Source organism: Melanostigma gelatinosum (genome assembly GCF_949748355.1).
Source record: "Melanostigma gelatinosum genome assembly, chromosome: 6".
Classification (NCBI taxonomy): domain Eukaryota; kingdom Metazoa; phylum Chordata; class Actinopteri; order Perciformes; family Zoarcidae; genus Melanostigma; species Melanostigma gelatinosum.
In genome coordinates, this window is record NC_136639.1 from 7,022,019 (window position 1) to 7,040,508 (window position 18,490).

General features: G+C 41.0%; 1 protein-coding gene across 1 annotated transcript; it reads right to left on the reverse strand.

Annotated features, from left to right (window-relative positions):
• Positions 1 to 1,360: 1,360 nt before the first annotated feature.
• On the reverse strand, positions 1,361 to 15,717 carry slc4a5a (solute carrier family 4 member 5a; the record flags this gene model as incomplete). Its single annotated transcript, XM_079270740.1, is given in 21 exon segments — positions 1,361 to 1,376; positions 1,813 to 1,946; positions 2,043 to 2,105; positions 2,109 to 2,252; positions 2,596 to 2,664; positions 3,283 to 3,396; positions 4,238 to 4,423; positions 5,219 to 5,280; positions 7,007 to 7,278; positions 7,641 to 7,774; positions 8,695 to 8,869; positions 9,598 to 9,657; positions 9,659 to 9,709; positions 10,050 to 10,204; positions 11,180 to 11,269; positions 12,528 to 12,583; positions 12,766 to 12,817; positions 12,821 to 12,870; positions 13,338 to 13,490; positions 14,560 to 14,685; positions 15,696 to 15,717. Coding segments are annotated over 21 exon segments (2,184 nt in total).
• Between the last annotated feature and the right edge of the window lie 2,773 nt (positions 15,718 to 18,490).

Sequence of the window (18,490 nt, forward strand, 5' to 3'; positions counted from 1 at the left end):
GGGCCCCGTTTTGTTTGTATCTGTACTAAAGTGTGGATACCCGACCTGGCTGGGTTCGGACAATTAGTTTCAATTGATGTTTGAGTTCGGCCTACTTTACACACTCAATGCTCCGTTTCCTTCAGCTTGATTTATGCTTGCAGTATCCGTGAGCTTCGCAAGTGTCCGCAGGGCCAAAGTGACGTCACACCACAAGACACGGGTTACCGCGTGGTTAAGACTGGGACCGGTGACTTTAAGGCAGGGAAAGAATTTATACCGTGAACACGGGAATCCGTTTGTTGTGGCCCTTTGTAAACCTTCACTACAAGAGAGACGCGTTTAATACGGCAATGGAGCTGAGAGTAGTTTAGTAGTCCATTTCTACCTCATGAACTTTATGTACACTGGAACTGAGGAAGTTCTGGTGCCAAAAGTAAATGGACCCTTATATTATCAAGACAATGTGATGTAAATAGTGACAAAAGAAAAATGGAACCTACAGTACCTTCACTAAATGACTACCGGTACACTTTATTAAATGAGCAAATCCTGTTTTTTTATATATAAATCTTCAATAGTTCACAAAACAAAACTACAGATTTCACTTTGAGTCTGACATCCATCAAGAATTTGAAGTTTCCCTCTAAGTTAATTTGTGTTCAACCGTACACCATTTACACTGTTTACGTCACTACATGTTGTAACATGACTGAATGCAGAACCTCATTTGAAGGCGATATCTTCTTTGTTTTATTTTTAAACTGTTTCAAAACAGATGGATTTTGGTGAAAGAAATGCATTTACGGCAAAGTATAAATGCATAAAAGAGAATCACATGGCAACATCTTCTTCATCTTAATCCACAGTTGACAACATCTTGCAAAACAAATGAATCAATAATAAATTACACAGTCAAATCCAAACCATGCCTCTTTCTAAGCAATGCAGACAGAAAGCACAATTTAGAAATTCAGAATCTCCCACAAAGTGAAAGAAACAGGGTCAAACTAGGCCTAAGTATTTGTGGTTAATGTTCAGCTGATTGAGAAAAAGTTGCCAGAAACAGCCTCACCAGCTGCTTTTTCAATGCAAACATCTCCATTGAAACTGCTGCAGCTCCAGGTGAAGGTAGTTCAGAGAGCAACAAAAAAGCTACAGGCTACATTTCACATGCAGGTGTGAGCATCACAGACTGATTTATTATATATACATAGACAAGCTAAATCCTTTCCATGTACTACACAACAGGCTGAATATACCACACATTATTTTTATTCATCTAATTCAATTTCATATATATGTGAATCCAAAAAAAGGACCCTGACCAATGGCTTTGTGACACAGAGCAAACTATACTTAACCTCAAAGTCACTGCCTTTCAGAAAACTTCAAAACTAACAACACACATCAATGAAGAATTACAAAATGTATTCTTAAAACCAGACAAAGAATGAATGAAGGAATATGAAAGTAACAAGGGCATTGTATTATTAGATGGCTTGTCATAAAATAAGTGATTGATTTGGAAGTAAACAACAACTGGAGATTGCTGCTAGACTCACGTACTACACTCATCTAAAGCACTAAAGCAGCCCTTTAACCATGGTAATGTACTCAAATCATCAGTGCTCTGATTGCTCTTTTAGTGCCAGTTGGTTGACTGAGATATAACTACAACTAGATTTACTGTGCACCTTTTTTTCTTTTGGGAATTTGTGTGAACTGACCCTTTAATCTGTGCATATTTACTCTGTATGACAAACGTTTCCCTTGCACACGTGTGTGTGTGTGTGTTGAAGACCACTGTGTGTAGCAGCATCCTGGCAGTACGCTCCCCACTGAGACTGTGCAACATCAGGAGAGACAAGATCTTTGTAGGGGATGTGCAGTTTAAGGACACAGTACCTGCGATCCAAGTCTGAATCTTGGCTGGCTGAGTGGTTGGAGGAGACGTGACACTTGTCCTGCAAGCAAACACAAAATAGAGAGCCGAATCATCAGAAACTTGTGTCATGATCCATCTCTTACTGCAGGGGGCAGCAGAAGCTCTTGTTCCTCACCTCCTCCTCACTGTCGTCTGGTTTGGACTTCTTCTTCTCCTTGTCCTTCCCCTTCCCCTTCTTCTAATCGTCATCCTTCTTCTTCTTCTTCTTCTTCTTCTTCTTCTTCTTCTTCTTCTCTTTCCCAGGAAGGAGGTCGTCTAGCCAAGCCAGGTCGTGCTGGGAGAAGACCATGTCCAGCATCTTTCGGACGACCAACAGACCCAGAATCTGAAGGGTTCAACACAGAGATACACTGAGAGTACAGGTACAGTTTATGTATTCAGCCCAGGGGTTGATATCTCTTCTTTATCCATTCCACATTTGCACATTTACAAAATTTGGGAGCTTAAAACAAATCCTTTTTTCATCGCCCTTGTAATTCTGCTTTCTCTGATGTGTGTAAGGACACAACAAGGATCCCGTCTGCCTGCCTGCTTGTTTGTTTACTTGGCAGCTTTAATAAGCCACTTCCCGCCTGCTGTCAGAAATGCAATAAGTGAGATGTCCAGCCACAATAACTCAATTTATTATGATAAACAACATCAACAGCTGCCACACAGTGTAGGCCTACCTGGATTCCACTGAGGGAAGCTACGCCCATGTAGAGGAAGACACCGTACAGCACAGGCATGGGGATGAACTACAAGCTGCAAGAAGGCCAGCACACATGTTATTACAGTCACGATTCAGACAGGTTTCTAGATTGCTCACACGATTGGCAGTGATGTGTGTTACATAAGTAAGAAGTCTGAACTAAGTTGTTTTCTCTCATGTGTTAATGACTTAAGAACAGGTGAAAAAAAAAAGATTTTGCGGGATAATATTTCAAAGTTCCTTAAAAAAAACATGATTCATTAAACAGGTGTTATTGTTGTTGTCTTTTGCCAGGATCATTTTTCTAAGTAATTTGTTTTTCAATTTGAACGTTTTTTTGGGGATTTTATGTCATAGACCTACAAAAAAATTGTCAAAATTGGTAAAGGGAAATTTAATTTTTTTCGATGATATCTAAAAAATATAAAACTATAAATTGGTGGCAGCACGTATTCACCCTCTTCGCCATGAAGCCCCAAAATAAGATCTGGTGGTATTAATCACCATCCAGTCTGGGAAAGCACTTGTTTGTTAACTGAAATAAATACATGACAATGATTTGCTTCAGTTTGTGCTGTCAAAAACTTTGTGAGAGCAGCTAATTCATACAGCTAATTTATCAACAAATTGACTCTTATTTTGAAAATAGTTTGAAAATAGGTACCTTAAATTCTGTGGGGACGATTAGCTTGGGAGTTTTGAGTCCCAACAACATATCAAGCCCCACGAACGTCATGATGGCCATGATGATAGAGAAGTCACTGATGAGTTTCCTCAACTGACAACAGACGGAGAAAAAACAAAAGTAGAAAAATAAACGTTTCTTAGCAGAGAGACACAGGCTGATATATAAAAAGCTGAGCTGGTGCTTGCTTCACTTGAGTCAAAGTATCATCCTTGTGTTTGTCTGTTTGACCATCCGTTGTCTGTTAGAGATCAGAAACAGGACAGATGTCAGCAGCAGTGCCATTTTGGGTCTGAGGGTATTGTATCAACACGGCTGTACAATCAACAACAGTACATGAACTATCAAAAGGGACAATTCGTCAATTAGGAGTCGTACGCCTTTTTAGGAGCAGTAGGCTGCTTTGAAGTGCTGGGGGAGCAACCTGAGGTTCAGTGTCTCGCTTAAGGACAGACCTTCTGACGGTAGGACTCGGGGATCGAAGCGCTGGCTTTGTGGTTGAAGACTTGCCAGTTTACTGAGAAATTAGATGGTTATTTTCATTTTGGATTTCTTGATTTTGTTTATTGACATTCTCGGAGAGGATTAAAGCACCCTAGCTTTTTTGTATTTCATTAAAGCAATTACCATCGTCTGGTGAGTCAAACTAGATTTTTGACAATAGGACTTGAAGCTCTGAATTTTATTTTGATAAGTTTTTTGTGAATAAATTTGGCCACAAATAGAGCGGAACAGGCAGCCTGACACCGTTTGTTGAGAGGATTTAGTGAGTCCAATTTCACTCAAGTCCAATTCCACTCAAGTGCGATGAGGCGATGAGTCCAGTATAATTTAAACTAGACTCATCTGACTTATTCTGCAAATATGTTGTAATATATATATGTTTTATTCATTTTAGAAAATACACAGATAGACTGACAGATCATATCGTCACCTTGGTGGGGAAGTAGCGACTGAACTTGAACTTCTTGCGGGTGACAGTCATGGAATAGGTGCCGAAGAAGAGGACGAAGGACATGAGGGCCAGATCAGGGACGAACTTGCAGGTCTTTCCCACCAGAGAGCCTCCGTACTTAAGACACTCCTTCTTGCTCAGCTGGTCCAAACCTGTCACATTCAACTGGGGTGGTGGTTGGCAGTGGTGGGGAGACAGGAGAGGATGAAGAAGAGTGAAGTGTTTTGACACAGACGTAGAGAAAAAAAGGAAACAGACGGAGTAAAAAATTGTCATCATAGATGTGAAGTTGTAATCCAGAGCGAGACGAGACGATGGGTTCGATGAAAGAAACAAACAAAGGCGAGAAAGAGGAGAATAAAGCGACTTCTTTGTCAGACACAGTTGATAATACTTGGTTTGGCTGTAAACAAAACAGGTAGCTCTTTAGTCTTTTCTAACATTGCTATCATATGGGCTTAAATACAGCCCCAGTAATTCATTCTGGGAAAACTGCATTGTGATTTGCGTTTTGAGGGAAACATATTTTGTCGTTTATTTTGGACGAATCACAAATACATTTTAAATTAGTAAGGACGAGGTCGGAGTGATGGATGGACCACAAGACAGCGGTCTTTAACCCAGAAGACTTTTGTGCCCTGTGTGAATGAAGAACTTGTGTTGCCTAAACATAACCAACTTTTGTTGCGGTTTTTAGTTTTGTTTAAACTTAGTAAGCATTTTAAGCCAAACTATGATGTTTTTTGACTAAACTAACGAAATAGTTTTGTATGTTTTTTTTGTTTTGCATTGTTTGTTTACCACATGTTTGAAACGATTTAAAACGGCAACTGTTCCGTGGAGGAGAAAATGTTTTCGTAATTGAGGGTGCAGTTTAGTTGTATGGGAACATATTTTTGAAGGAGACATGGTTGTATATAGAGCCAACAAAATGAAAAGGGAATGAAAACAAGTGCTTACTCCAGAGACACTAGAGCTGTTATCTGGATTTGGAACTAAACCATTGAAGATCATTGCAGCCACTTTTTATGAATGGGAGAGAGAGACAGGCAGAAACAGGGAGGTAATGAGACATCAAAGGAAGCGGGGTGAGGAGGGAAACAAAAAAAAGACAAAACACAATGAGAATCCAGCGTCTGGGCATTGCAGAGAGCACTCGAGGCTCATGCAGACAAACAAAGAGGTACTCACCTCCAAGAGACGGTAGCCAAATTATTTGTGCATGACGAAAACAAACAAGAGACAAGTCAGTTACAGAAATCAATGTTTGCAAAAATGACTGCAAATCACTGCCATTTTCAAAGACAGTCAACAGATTACATAACATCTGTGAATTGGTACAATGAAGGAATCTCATTTAAATTAGATTACCATGAAGCCACGCAAGCCCAAGAGAAATAGTTCAAGTTCAGAATGTATCTTTTTACACAAACACATAAACAATGTTTTCTTAAAAGGACACCTTCTATTTGGTTATTAAAGGTATGTGCTGAACGGTACATTTTATAGTTGAAAAATAAGCTTAGTGAGAGTTCTCTGGTGGACAAACTCTGTAATGGGGAAACTCTTTCTACACTAGTTTAAACATATACTTGACATTTCTCTACTGCAATTTTGTGTTACTTATTAGTCGGTATACAAGACAACATTGTATATCTGTGTAAGTTAAAGCAGTCAATACAGTGTATTGTCCTGGCCAACAGTAACAACAGATAAATGCAAAAATGTAGTTGTACTTACACTAGAAAAACTATGAATTTCTATTTTTCTTTAATCTGACATCACCATTAGCTTCCTAAAATGGATTCAAGAGGCACCTGTTGGATGATGTACTCATATCCAGAGCAATGAGTAAACATGAATAATTGGGAAAAAGACGTTTGTCAATTTTGTTAACAGTTTGCTGTTCTGCTGCCGAATGCACACGAAGGGACAGTTTACAAAGCAGCTTCTGCTGTTTCAACCCAATTAAAGGAAAAATATACATTGCAGCAAATTTTCCTCACTGTGATGGATCTCAAATTACTCTTCAAGTTAGTATTATAGTGTAGAGGTATGGCAGGACATTAACTCACAAACCGCTCTAGAAAATGGTTGGTAGTAATTAGTACGTAATTGGCAGCATCATTTGATTTGGAAAAGGAAGGCTACCACCCTTTACTAATGAGAACTGGACTTTCTTCTTACATGCAGCACTACATTCATACTTAGGCTGATATGATAAACATTTAAGATAAAAACCGGTTTAGTGCAGCTTCAAAATGAACAGTTTTTTTCAACGCTCTCCGATAACTGGCTTTAATATCATGACAAAACATTCTCACTCCCAACTCGACTGACTTGGTTTCACACGGGGCTTCTGACTGAAAGTCCCATGTTTGTTTGACCCATCCAATCCTCCCATCCCATCTGTCTTTTGTGGACTTTCTGACTCTATACTCAGATGAGAAAGTGTCGCTCATGAAAAGTGGGAAAGACGTTCTCCACAACCAAAGGTTTGGTAAAGTGAATACAGGCGTTTTTAGTCTCCTTTACAATCTGCCTGCCTCGGATGTAAATTAGCATTCTTGCTAACTCCGGCAGGTTTTTATCTTGTATTTTATAGTGATGTTCAATAACATGCTCGGTTCCTACAAAACAAATACATTAGTTAATCAGTCTACTGAGCCCAAAAAGAGCCACTTGTAGCCACACTGCCACCTTGTGGATAAGCCCCCTGCACCTCCCTGAGCCAAGGGGTGAACTCACTCAGGTCTGGAGCCAGGCATTCGCACTTGTAGGTGGTGACGTAGTCAGGCTTAAAGTCAGCGTTGATGGGGTAATATTTGAAGGAGCCCACCATCTTGTTGATGGCATCAGAGATGAAGATGAAGGAGATGAGGCTTGAGAAGCCCTCCTCGGTGAAGCGTGTCATGTATTTAATGATGTAACTGGCATCTGTAGCTACCAGGATGAAACACTGCAGGCAGGAGTGCATGCCGATCCACAGACGGAGCTCCATGTAGTCTATGCTGTTGTTCCTTTGGCAGTGAGAGGTCAGAGAAGCATGGTGAATGCATTGATGAAGGGAAATCATGTATACAACCAACACAAACATATCCAATAGTCTTCTGCACATATATCATATGTATCGGTAACATGAACATACGGAAAAATATAACAAATGCAGCAACCTATTCCAAGTGTATAGACTTTGAAAACCGGTACATATGTATCATTATCAAGAAGAGGGGTCATAGTGTAGAGCAGGAGATTCAGTCGTGTTTTTTCTTCATAATGGGATTATATAATAATCCTCTAAATTACAATATGAGTGGTGTCAGGTACGGTACTCCCACTTTGTCTGTCTACTGCAAGATCATTTGGCTCTCAAGAAGCTCACTTGCTGAATTCAAAAAGGAGCTTTTCAAATATGAGGATGGGTCCAGTGGAACTGAGGATGATGAGGGGCTGACCGCTGAAGAGACAGAAGACAGTGCCAGCCAGAGCTGTTCCCAAGAAACTCTCCATCACACCCTGCCGGAAGGGAAAGACAAAGGGAACGGGGGGAGTTAATATACACATTATTGTGGAATGAGACTCACAGATCAAGTTGGTGGGAAATGAAAGTGCCACCGAAAATAGCTGGGAGAGTTGGGACTGATTTGAAAAAAAAAAAGGTTGTGGTGTGTGTGTGTGTGTTGGAGGACGTGACGCGGAAGTGACTGCGGTGTGTTATTGCATCAGACATTAAACAAGATGGTTTATTTCAACTTGACAGTGAGAGGAGGGAACGAGTGCCAGTCAAAGCACTTACCTGAAATGATCCCTGTGTGTGTGTGTGCATGAGTTTGTCAATGCTTGTATTGGTGCAAAGGTATTGAGGCAGGAATAGGAAAAAGGAGACGTGATGCAAAACCATAATGAGCTAAAAATACTCTGACTTCACAGTGCAGTGCAGCCTGAGGCATATTTATGAAGCCAGACACTCTCTGGCAAGGGGAAGTTCATATTAGAGAGTCAACAGTATCACTGTTTTATGACTGAGAAGTTTAGATTGAATGATGATATTGTCTTGTAGTTTTTCTCACTTGTTCAAATATGCAAACACATTCAGATGACTGAAATGCTGAAAATATAGTTTTAATTCAGCACAAATACAATTTTAAAACAGAAAAACGTATGTCAAGCTAGCAGTGTATAGTATTTTGTAAAATATGCTTATTTGCTTTCTTGGTGCAATAAATATGCAGCTGTGGAGCAGCTAAATAGCTTAGCACAACAACTGGAAGCAGAGGGAAATGACCGGCCTGGCTGAATTATGCTATGATGTAAAGCCTTAGAAACATAGCCTGCCATCGTGTATAGAACCCTTTGTGTCAGAAGTGCAAATCGAATCCATAAACCAAGTTTACATAAATCACTTTCTTGAGTTTGGCGCTCTCGTTCTATTTTACCTGGTAGTTGTCGGTAGCATCTCCCAGCAGACCACCGAAGGTGATGGCGTTGGTGATGCAGCCCAAGTTGATGAAGAACACGGCGGAGATGGACTGATAGTGGAAACCATCATAGATATCATGAGGCAGCCATGGCAATTTCCGCTTTATGTCCCGGTACAGACCACCACAGAAGCTAACGTACATGGAAAAAACACACTGGTTAGGATGCTTAATAAAAAAGTGTCACTGAATTCGATCCGGATAAAATCACATTTGGTTTATTGGTTCTGTTTTAGGCACAGCACTGAAACTGGTAGTCCATCACTGCTGCACTGACCCAAGATTATTCTTTGCATCCATTTTGAACAGACACGCTCCTTCAAAAAAAACAAATCTGAATCAAGAACCGCTTCCTCCCCTGGTTTATCACTGAACTGTCTAAGCTGATCCGCCAAAAACACCTCTGGCGTAAAGCAAAGGCGTCCAAAAGCACATTGCACTGGCAATCCTTCAGGGCTATAAGGGCAATTTACACTCTATCAACTTAATCAACACGGTCATTCCAAAAGTCTGCACCGCCTTCAGCCGCTTCTCGTTCCAGTTTGCTGCTTCAAGCGACTGGAACGAGTTTGCAAAATAAGCTAAACCTCATTCCGTTACCCTCCTTCAAGAACTCATTTAAAACGATAGTCTCTGAGTTCGCTTCTACCTATCTGGTTAAATAAAAGTAAATTAAAAATTTTAAAAGCGCATATTAAGGAGCATCTGCCTCTTTTGGTGAGTGGAATTTGTACCCAAATCATTTTTACACTTTCCCAAATTTGAATGAATTGACGTTCAAATTGAATTTCCATATGCCAGAGTCAGGTTAAGCTTAATCCAAACCTCTCAGCAGCTTACCACGTGACCTGAACTACCTACCGTCCAGTGAATGCCAGCTCCTCTCCGAGCTCATGGTGCGGTGGCATCTCCTCCTCCTCCTCCAGCTGTACCGTTGACCTGCCCCAGCTCGTTTACGGAAAACACTGACTTTCTGCAGAAAAGATATATACAACACAGATGGGAGTAAATATGGAGAGTATCAATGTATTCATGTGTGATTATTAACGGGCTACTCCCTGATGTTATCAGTGCTGTTTTAGAGGCTTTTCACCCCTGCAAGCTTTGGCTGGTGCTTGCTGACTCAAAGGTGTTATTGCACCCTGCATAAAGCTTCATTCAGGAATCAATATATTTAGCTACCGTCTAAATCTTTGACAAAACAAGTTGATTTTAGTGAAGGTTTGACGTTGTAAGCATATAGCTCATTGTGCGACAGACAAAAAAGCTGAGAGCTCAATGTGCATTGCGGATGTGGATTGAAAAACTCCAACCTTTTGTCAGCCGAGGTGACTTTCTTGGGCGGCTCAATCTGAATTTTGGGATCCCATTCTCCAGGCGGCAGCACAATCACCTCATCCAAAAACTCATCTATGCCTGCGATGAGGTCCTCACGATCTCTGGCCTTGTAAGCTACATCACTGAAGAGCTGGGAGATGGAGAGATAGAGAAAGGACTTCACCATTTTATTCAGCTTATATCACGGTGATATTAATCTGTCTATGGACTGCTCTAATAACTAGGAAAACAGTTATATTCTCCCCCCCCCCCCCAAGAGTGGTATGTGGTACCTTGGGGCTACCTTGTGTTGGAGTCTTTGCTGCTGAGTTTCTAGAATGACTTAAATCAAGCTAATAACTGCATAGGGATTCAGACAATGTCAGTGTTACTGTATGTTAAATGATTACGTGGGCGCTGAATGAAACTATTTAATGCGGTAAATGTTTTTACAATTAAAGTCTTGCAATCTTTGGTTTCCTGCCACTTTTTCAGCTAGCTATTTTGCGGGCACATACAGATGAAGTAAGCACAGAAACAAACCCAGTGGGCATTTTGTCATTGGATAGACGAGGAGGCATTAGTGTACGTCCATGTTAAAGCAACAAACAAAGGCGGCTCTGTGAGGCTGTAATTGAGCTAAAAGCGACTGTCAACATGCCAACATGATCCCAATGACAATGTTAAGCAGGTACACCATGTCCTTAGCTTAGCGAGTTCATTTGAACTCCTATTAGGATGCCAGATTACAACTGGGATGAACCCGAGATCCCTAACCACTAACCTTACAGTCGGTGTTTGATTGTGGCAGGTAAACATACAATTTATGTGCAGAACTGTGGCAATCTAAAATAACAGCCTATTATTTATTTACTACTTGCATCTGTTATTCAAATACAGACTACCATTAACAAGCCATGGGTGACTCATTATCCCAAGAGAAGCCCTGCTCCTAACTGATGCTTAAAAACCATCATCACTTCCAGATGCAATTCAAACACATGGCACATACATTTTAGTTTCACCTCCAGTTCAGTAAATGACACGTTCTCGTCCAACACGTTTTGTGAGACAGATACAGTGTCAGCATGTGCTGTCTAATAAATAAGGCATATCATGGACTTACGTCATCCACCATTAGGGGTGCTATGGCTCGGCCGAAAAAAAAAACGCAAGAAGACAATAGGCCAATAAATCGATAGTAGGCTACAATTAACTATTAGTTGCAGCCGTATATTAGCGGCTGCAATGACTGGCTGTCCCCACATTGATCATTAAAGCGTCATCTTTATCATCGAACCGTTTCTCTAAACCTGGCAGTGATTCTGGGATTCTGTCGTTAAATCGGCAGAAATTTGCAAGACAACAACCCTGTGATATTTCACGAGCATTGAACAGCATTAATCAGAGAGGCAGAACAAGACTGAAAGAGGGTCGGCAAGCTAACCTGACCTGTCTGATTGCATGTCAAGGTGTGGCAGGATATTGGATGGCAGCACAATAACACTCAGTGATGAAGATCTTTGCCAATAACACACAGCCCAAATCTGTGGCTACATGTGAAGCCCAAGCACGCGGACTGGACAAAGAGATCCATGTTTTTCCAGGTGCCAGTTCAATATTGACGCTCGCGCACACACACACACACACACACACACACACACACACACACACACACACACACACACACACACACACACACACACACACACACACACACACACACACACACACACACACACACACACACACGTCCATTGTCACATGTGACCTGCTGTAGGCCTGTAAATACAATTTGAACATCCAAACAACCACTCATGACTGGGTTACTTGGAACTGGACAACCAGTGCTCGTCGCCATAGTTGCACCAACAAATAACACATTTTCATTCGTTCGTTTTTGAACATTAGTCATCGCTGTGAAGGACACTTAGTCTTGACCTGTCTGTTCAAAAGCTTGGCAGCCTAATCCAAGCAATAACAGCACGTCCTTGCATCGGTCATAGCATGTGTCACTGGGTTTAAGCCACATTATTGCATCAGCCCCACAAATGAGTGAGTTATGTGCTTGCATGCTTCCTCTATCCCTAGCTGTCACCTTCACCAGCAACAGCAATGAAAGATTGATGACACTTACGACTGAGCTGGTTCTCGGCACTCTGGTAAAACATCAATTCAACATTACATAACGCCTTACTGAGACATGAGATTGGTAATCTCTGCAGTCAAAGTGGAAAATGAGTATAGACTCCAGAGCTTTGATGCAAATAGACATTTTGCTATTATAGACGATAAAACATGAATTTAATGATAAAGCCAAAACCCTGCAAATGTAAAACACACTTGCTTTGAGGAAATGTTGATTTTGAGGTTGTTAAGCTAAATGATTGTTTATTACCTCAGTCAATATCACTCTCTAATGTGTTAGTATGGTACAAACTGATGAAGTATATACAGCAGATTAAAGTCTTCACCTCGTCTGTGCTTGGAGTATTTGCAATATCATTCATACTCCTACTCTGGGCGTGACCTAGAGTTCAAAATAACAATTATATATTTTATTTAACCCTGTGTTTACATGAATCAAAACCTAACCAAATGTTGTTAAACCTTAAAAACAACAGACAGAGTAAGAGAGACAGAGATGCATCCAACCATAATGCACAGAATGCATGCAAACCACAAATTGTGAACTTATAGACACACACTCACGCAGGCGGCCATAGTTGGCAGCTTGCTGTTTCATTCGGAGGTCCTCTGTGGATCAATTAAAGTTAGCTATTGGCCCTGGACCTGTCCCTGCACCACCTCGGGGCCCTACATCACGATCCGGCAAGAGAAGGGAAACAGAAACAGACACAAACAGTAACAGAGGGGTGGGGGGTGATGCTTTATGATTTGTCTAGCAGTAGGTGTCCTGCCCGGATGAGATGAGGAAATGCTACAGCGGTAATTAACTCATCAAACATTAATACATCCCTTGTGGAGGATATGAGCCCTGTTGACTGCAGGAGTACATTCATTCATTTGCTAAGTGAGTCCAATATATGCATAGAAAATGTATCAGAGGCTGCAAAATTCTACATGGGAGTAGAGTGGAGTAATCGTTGATAAAGAAAATAAATTGCTATACATCAGGGACACAGTGTCATTTTATGTGATGGCATGTTGTAGTACATGCTGTCCAACATTGTATTTAGTATTATCAATCATGGAAATGGTGGTACCATAATGTATTTCTTTCTGTTAGATCATTTCCAAAAGCTATAGAACTGGACACTCACTGGAGGAGGAGCCGGACTTGCCAATGTCGGCTAGCGCGCGGTGGATTGGCTTCTTGGTCTGGTGTCGATGTTTCCTCAGCAGGACAAAGCTGATTTGATCTCTTAGTTCAGGAGATATCATGCCTTCCTCTATCTGCCTCTCAATGATGTCATCTGGAAATGGACACATTCAAAGTGCACATGAGGAAAATTGGCATTGGGATCCAGTGTTCCCAATTTCACGCATTCACACATTGTATTCCATAGCATACATTTCTGTCTATGTTGAGAGTATACACATGTATACAGTGCTGCTGGTCCTGTGTAAAGTAAGTTATTGGCCTTAATTTAACACAGTGTAGAGCAGTTCACAACTGAGTGCAAGCTTTTAACATGCAAACGGCATGCAAATGTCCTTTAATATATACACACAGCTTATACAACATCCTGTGATAGTATCAGACTGCAAGAGTTTGAGCATCTGGATTTAACCACAAGACTACAGAGCCAAAGGTAACCTTAGGAGGTGGTCTAAAGGTAATCTACCGATCTTGACCGAGTAACGTCAACGGGAAATTGAGGTATAAGCAACAACATCGATGTGTATGCATATACAAATATGTTATATGGAGCTGCAAACTAGGAAACCCTGTAACTGCTGTCATTGTTTCATGTTCTATTGTTTATCGAATTGATTTATTGACCACTCCATACTAATGCATCTGCAGCCTCCACTCCGGCATGTGGTGAGTAGTGTGGGGAAAGTGGGAAAAGCATGAGTTGGCGGCTGTGTCATGCAAATGTCAATAGGCAAAGTTAAAAGGTTGTTATGGGAGGAATATGCATACAGTAGCAAACCATGTACCTAATACCTACTATTTAGATTCAACTATCATTAGAATGCTATGAGGGTTTGCCTTAAATTGGTTGTGAATGCAGTAAAACACAGTTTCATATAGAATACAGTAACATATATGCTTGCACCTCTGCAGAATTCTCACAATTGGACCCTTTATTTTGTTCCAATATGATTCAAATAGACCTTGTAGTTGTAGAGGTACAATCCAGAGCAGACAACACCTTGCTACATTGCACTCATGGGCTCTGTGCAGCTCACCACTCAACTAGGGGAGGGTTTGGTTTGCCAACAAGATATTAGCTAACATTAAGCTACAAGCTGACATTGTGTATGCCCAGAAATGTATCTGGCCAAAAATGACCACTCAGTGGGGGAATGTCTCACCAATTATCTGCGGTAGTGAGTAGCCTTCCAGGTCCAGCAGCACCGTTCCTGTCTGGAGACACGTCCTGAGCTCAAAAAGACTCTGCAGGGACAGCGTGGACACGTGTGGTTTACTCCACCTTTCTCCTAAGGTGGTAGCGAATAACACTGTAATACAAATAGTTGCGAGTAACACTGGCAGATTGTTTAATTAGATCATTCATTCATTCCTCATACTCAGAGAAGTGTTGTCAACAACTTTAACAAACTCTGAATGTATTATGTTTCACACCATGTCTGCTCATTGACAGATAAAAGCAAATCAAGTCTATTTAGAATCACTCAGGGCAGCAGCTTTCCTTCGACTTACCATTTGGCTCCTAAAATCCCTGTTTTGCAAAAACAAACCTGGATTCTGTGAGTTTGATCATCTGCAGGCAATTAGAGTGTCGCTCTAAAAACTAATTGCACACTAAACCCCATGTGAAATAACGAAACAATGGGGAGACGCAAACCAGTATTGGATGTTTGGAAAAAGAACAGAGCCTGCTGTTCAGTGGGAAGACAGAAAACACACAAACAAGGATATGCAACTCCCAAACCCCCCCAAAATACAGACTCATACAAAACCACACAATCTCATGTCAATCTTCACTCCTCATTTTTAGTCCATTTACAGCATTCACCCACACAAACTCTCAGAACAAATTCGAAACTATATAAGTTAGTGTGATGAATCAACTGTCTCATGATAATAATAAGAGACAAAGTGGGCGTAATGGCGTCATTTCCTGTTTCTATTACTGTAACAGAGGGCACACACATACAGTATGTGCACACACACTAGATAATAGCTTACTTTCACTATTAGATGATTTAACTAGTGAGCCCAGTGTGACTAAGAGTCATAAAAGTGACTATTCTGATCATTCCTCCAAGGTTATCTCCTCAACTGTTGTTGGCAACTCTAGAAATCGGGTCTTAATCAGATCCAACAACCAAAATCTTTTCAGTTGGAGGTCCCTGAAGTGAAATCTAATGGGGTCTGTGACCTAATGTGTATCAATCAGAGGTCCTTGACACGAAATAGGTTGAGAACCACGAGTGTTTGCTCTAGAATGCACAGTGGCAATATATGCTCATATGTGTGTGTTTACCTGCAACACCTTGTGTTTCCATTTTCATGTCACACTGTATATTAGTGTTGTCATTTCTGCATGTGTGTGTGTGTGTGTGTGTGTGCGTCATCAATACAATTTCTGACATAGAACCCTCCAGCAGCAGCTCTTTTTCAATGACCTGCATGTTTGCATGTTGCGTTACAGTGCAGATCATTGGGGAAATAATTAAAAGAGAGGCCATAATCAATGGAAAACAAATGTGATGGTAACTTATCGCTCGTGGAAACGATTCACACATTGAACGCCACCAGCAAAGTTTAAGGCCACCCTGTTCCTGCTGGTGACAGGTTAGAGAGAGCATACTTTCACAGCGTTATCTACACTACGCTACTGTAATTGTAAGCAAAATGCCATTTGGAATTTGCCTATATGTCTTTTAGATGTGAAACGTGAGAATCGTGTTGAATATATTTAAAGCTTTAAAACAAATTTGCCTGCTCGTGGAAAGGGCTTCAACACAAGCTAACAGACAGGTCTGACATATTATGACCGTCTATAAAGCTGGTGCGGTTAATGTGCTTCCATTCAATTGCCTTCAGACATCATTTGGGGTATTTTTGTGTCTCTGGCTGTAAGTCTAAATGAGCTTTAATATAGCACTGTAAAGCAAAGTGAAGTGGTCATTCTTGGTCCGTCACTGAACTAGAAAGTTCTCGGAGTGCACAAACATCTGCTGTTATAATATACAATTTACTTTTATACCTAGAGAAATCCATCCCAATCACTTAATGAGCTTAAATGGTTCCAAAATTGTACAATACTAGAAGTAACACCACATAATAAAATAAAATTGACTGTGTATTTGTTACCGAGGTTTCTTCCGTTTTAAAATTGCAAAGGAATTCACTTGAGCCTCACCACTGAGTTTGCCCTGTATTTAGTAAGTATTTCTGGTTTCTACATCCCATAAGTCAAACCTGTGCTTCTTTTCACTTGGCCTGTCTCTTTTTTGCAATGACTCTCTTAAAATGCAATCCATCCCAGAGGGATGAGATGTGCAAAGTGACTGGTGGAGGATGGGTTTAGTCCAGCAGAGCCCGGTTGAGCTGCTGCTGTGAATGTTTGTAGCGCTGGCTTCCTGCCTCTGTAATTAGTGCTGTCACATCAGTGTCCTTCACACCCAGTGGGCAGCTGCAGCGAGAGCTGCAGGCAGCCCCTCTCACGACCTGATCGATGGGCTCGCCCTGCCTCCAAAACCCCCACACCGCTTGATAGAGATATGCACACGCACTAACACGCACTCACGCATAAACATGCACACGTGGAAACATCAATCATATCCAGATTTCTGCAAATCACAACATTCATGCACAATAAACAAGCATAAATGTATGTGAACTCCTTACACGTACAGCGCTCTAGATGTGAACACACAGACACACACACACACACACACACACACACACACACACACACACACACACACACACACACACACACACACACACACATCAGAGATAGCACTTAGCAGTTTTAACCAGCTGCACAAGGCCTAAAACTTTTGAGGGATTTGTGTGTGCGCGCGTGTGTGTGTGTGTATGTGGAGATAAAGTGAGAGAGATTACAGTTATTAGGTTAAGTGGTGCTCATTAATGCTTCAGTAAGTTTAAAGAAATTACTGTATGCCTCATCAACTCCTCAAAGCATTTTTAAAAGTCTGTTTAATTAACTTGTATCCACATAAGACAATGTGGTCATATGAAACTGTTTCAGAAAAACTTAACAGAATGGTCACATGCCACTGCATGTTTTTAAACAGGGGAACCAAACCATCAAACATTAAACTATCACACCCAACTCTTATTGATGAAAATAATTGATTGATACTTTCAACTTGACACAGTCAGGCCTCAGACATATATGTTTAAGTGGAATATCAGTCTGAAGTTGATATTCGAGAGTCCACAATTCTCCAAAGTGTCTATATTTGTTTCCCCATTCCATCACAGACAGAAACTTTCATTTAGCGCTAAGGAAGGTAAAGTTGAGAATTGAAATGTCCTCTCCGACTCAACAGGCGGAGAAAATGAAAAAGCACCACTCAGACCAGAGAGCTCAGAAAGACAAGCAATCAATGGTGCAGAGAGAGGAAAACAAAACATAACAAAACAGTATGGGACAATAGGACAAAAGGGTAAGACAACCTACCTGGATTAATTGTCAGCTGGAATGAGTGAAAGCAGAAAAGGCCTTTGCTGCTCGCTGGGTCGCATCAAGGAAAACATGCCACTGGAGCTTCAACTATCGAATGGTACACACTCAGCAAAGAGGAACGCTCCTTTCTATTTCTGTCTCTCTCTCATGGCTGGTTCAATAATGATCAGAACTCGGACTCAGCAGAGGGCTCCGGGCACAAAGTTGTTTCACAATACGGTTGACACCAACCACCAATGGAAAAACTCTCAATACTGTACCAGCAGGTTAATATATAGCATGAAAGAAGTGATAAAGAATTACAGGCTGTTGCTTGTAAAAACACACTGTGAGACTTTATCTGATCACCGGATCACCGTTTTCAATATCCTATCATAAATTTTACATCAGGCTTTTTCCAAACGTTTTTCAGCTCCATAGTTGGATGGTAACAAAGCTTTTGCAAAAATGACATTCCTGGATAAGAACTGTTGGTATTTACCGGATATGAAAATACCTAAAGAAAGCCAAAAAGCTTTCAGTCCACAATGAAAGTAGATGAGCACGGCTGAATTAAAAAGAGCCACTTTTTACAGTGCTTATGCCGGTGTTGCTGTGGCTGTGTGTGTGTTTGTGTT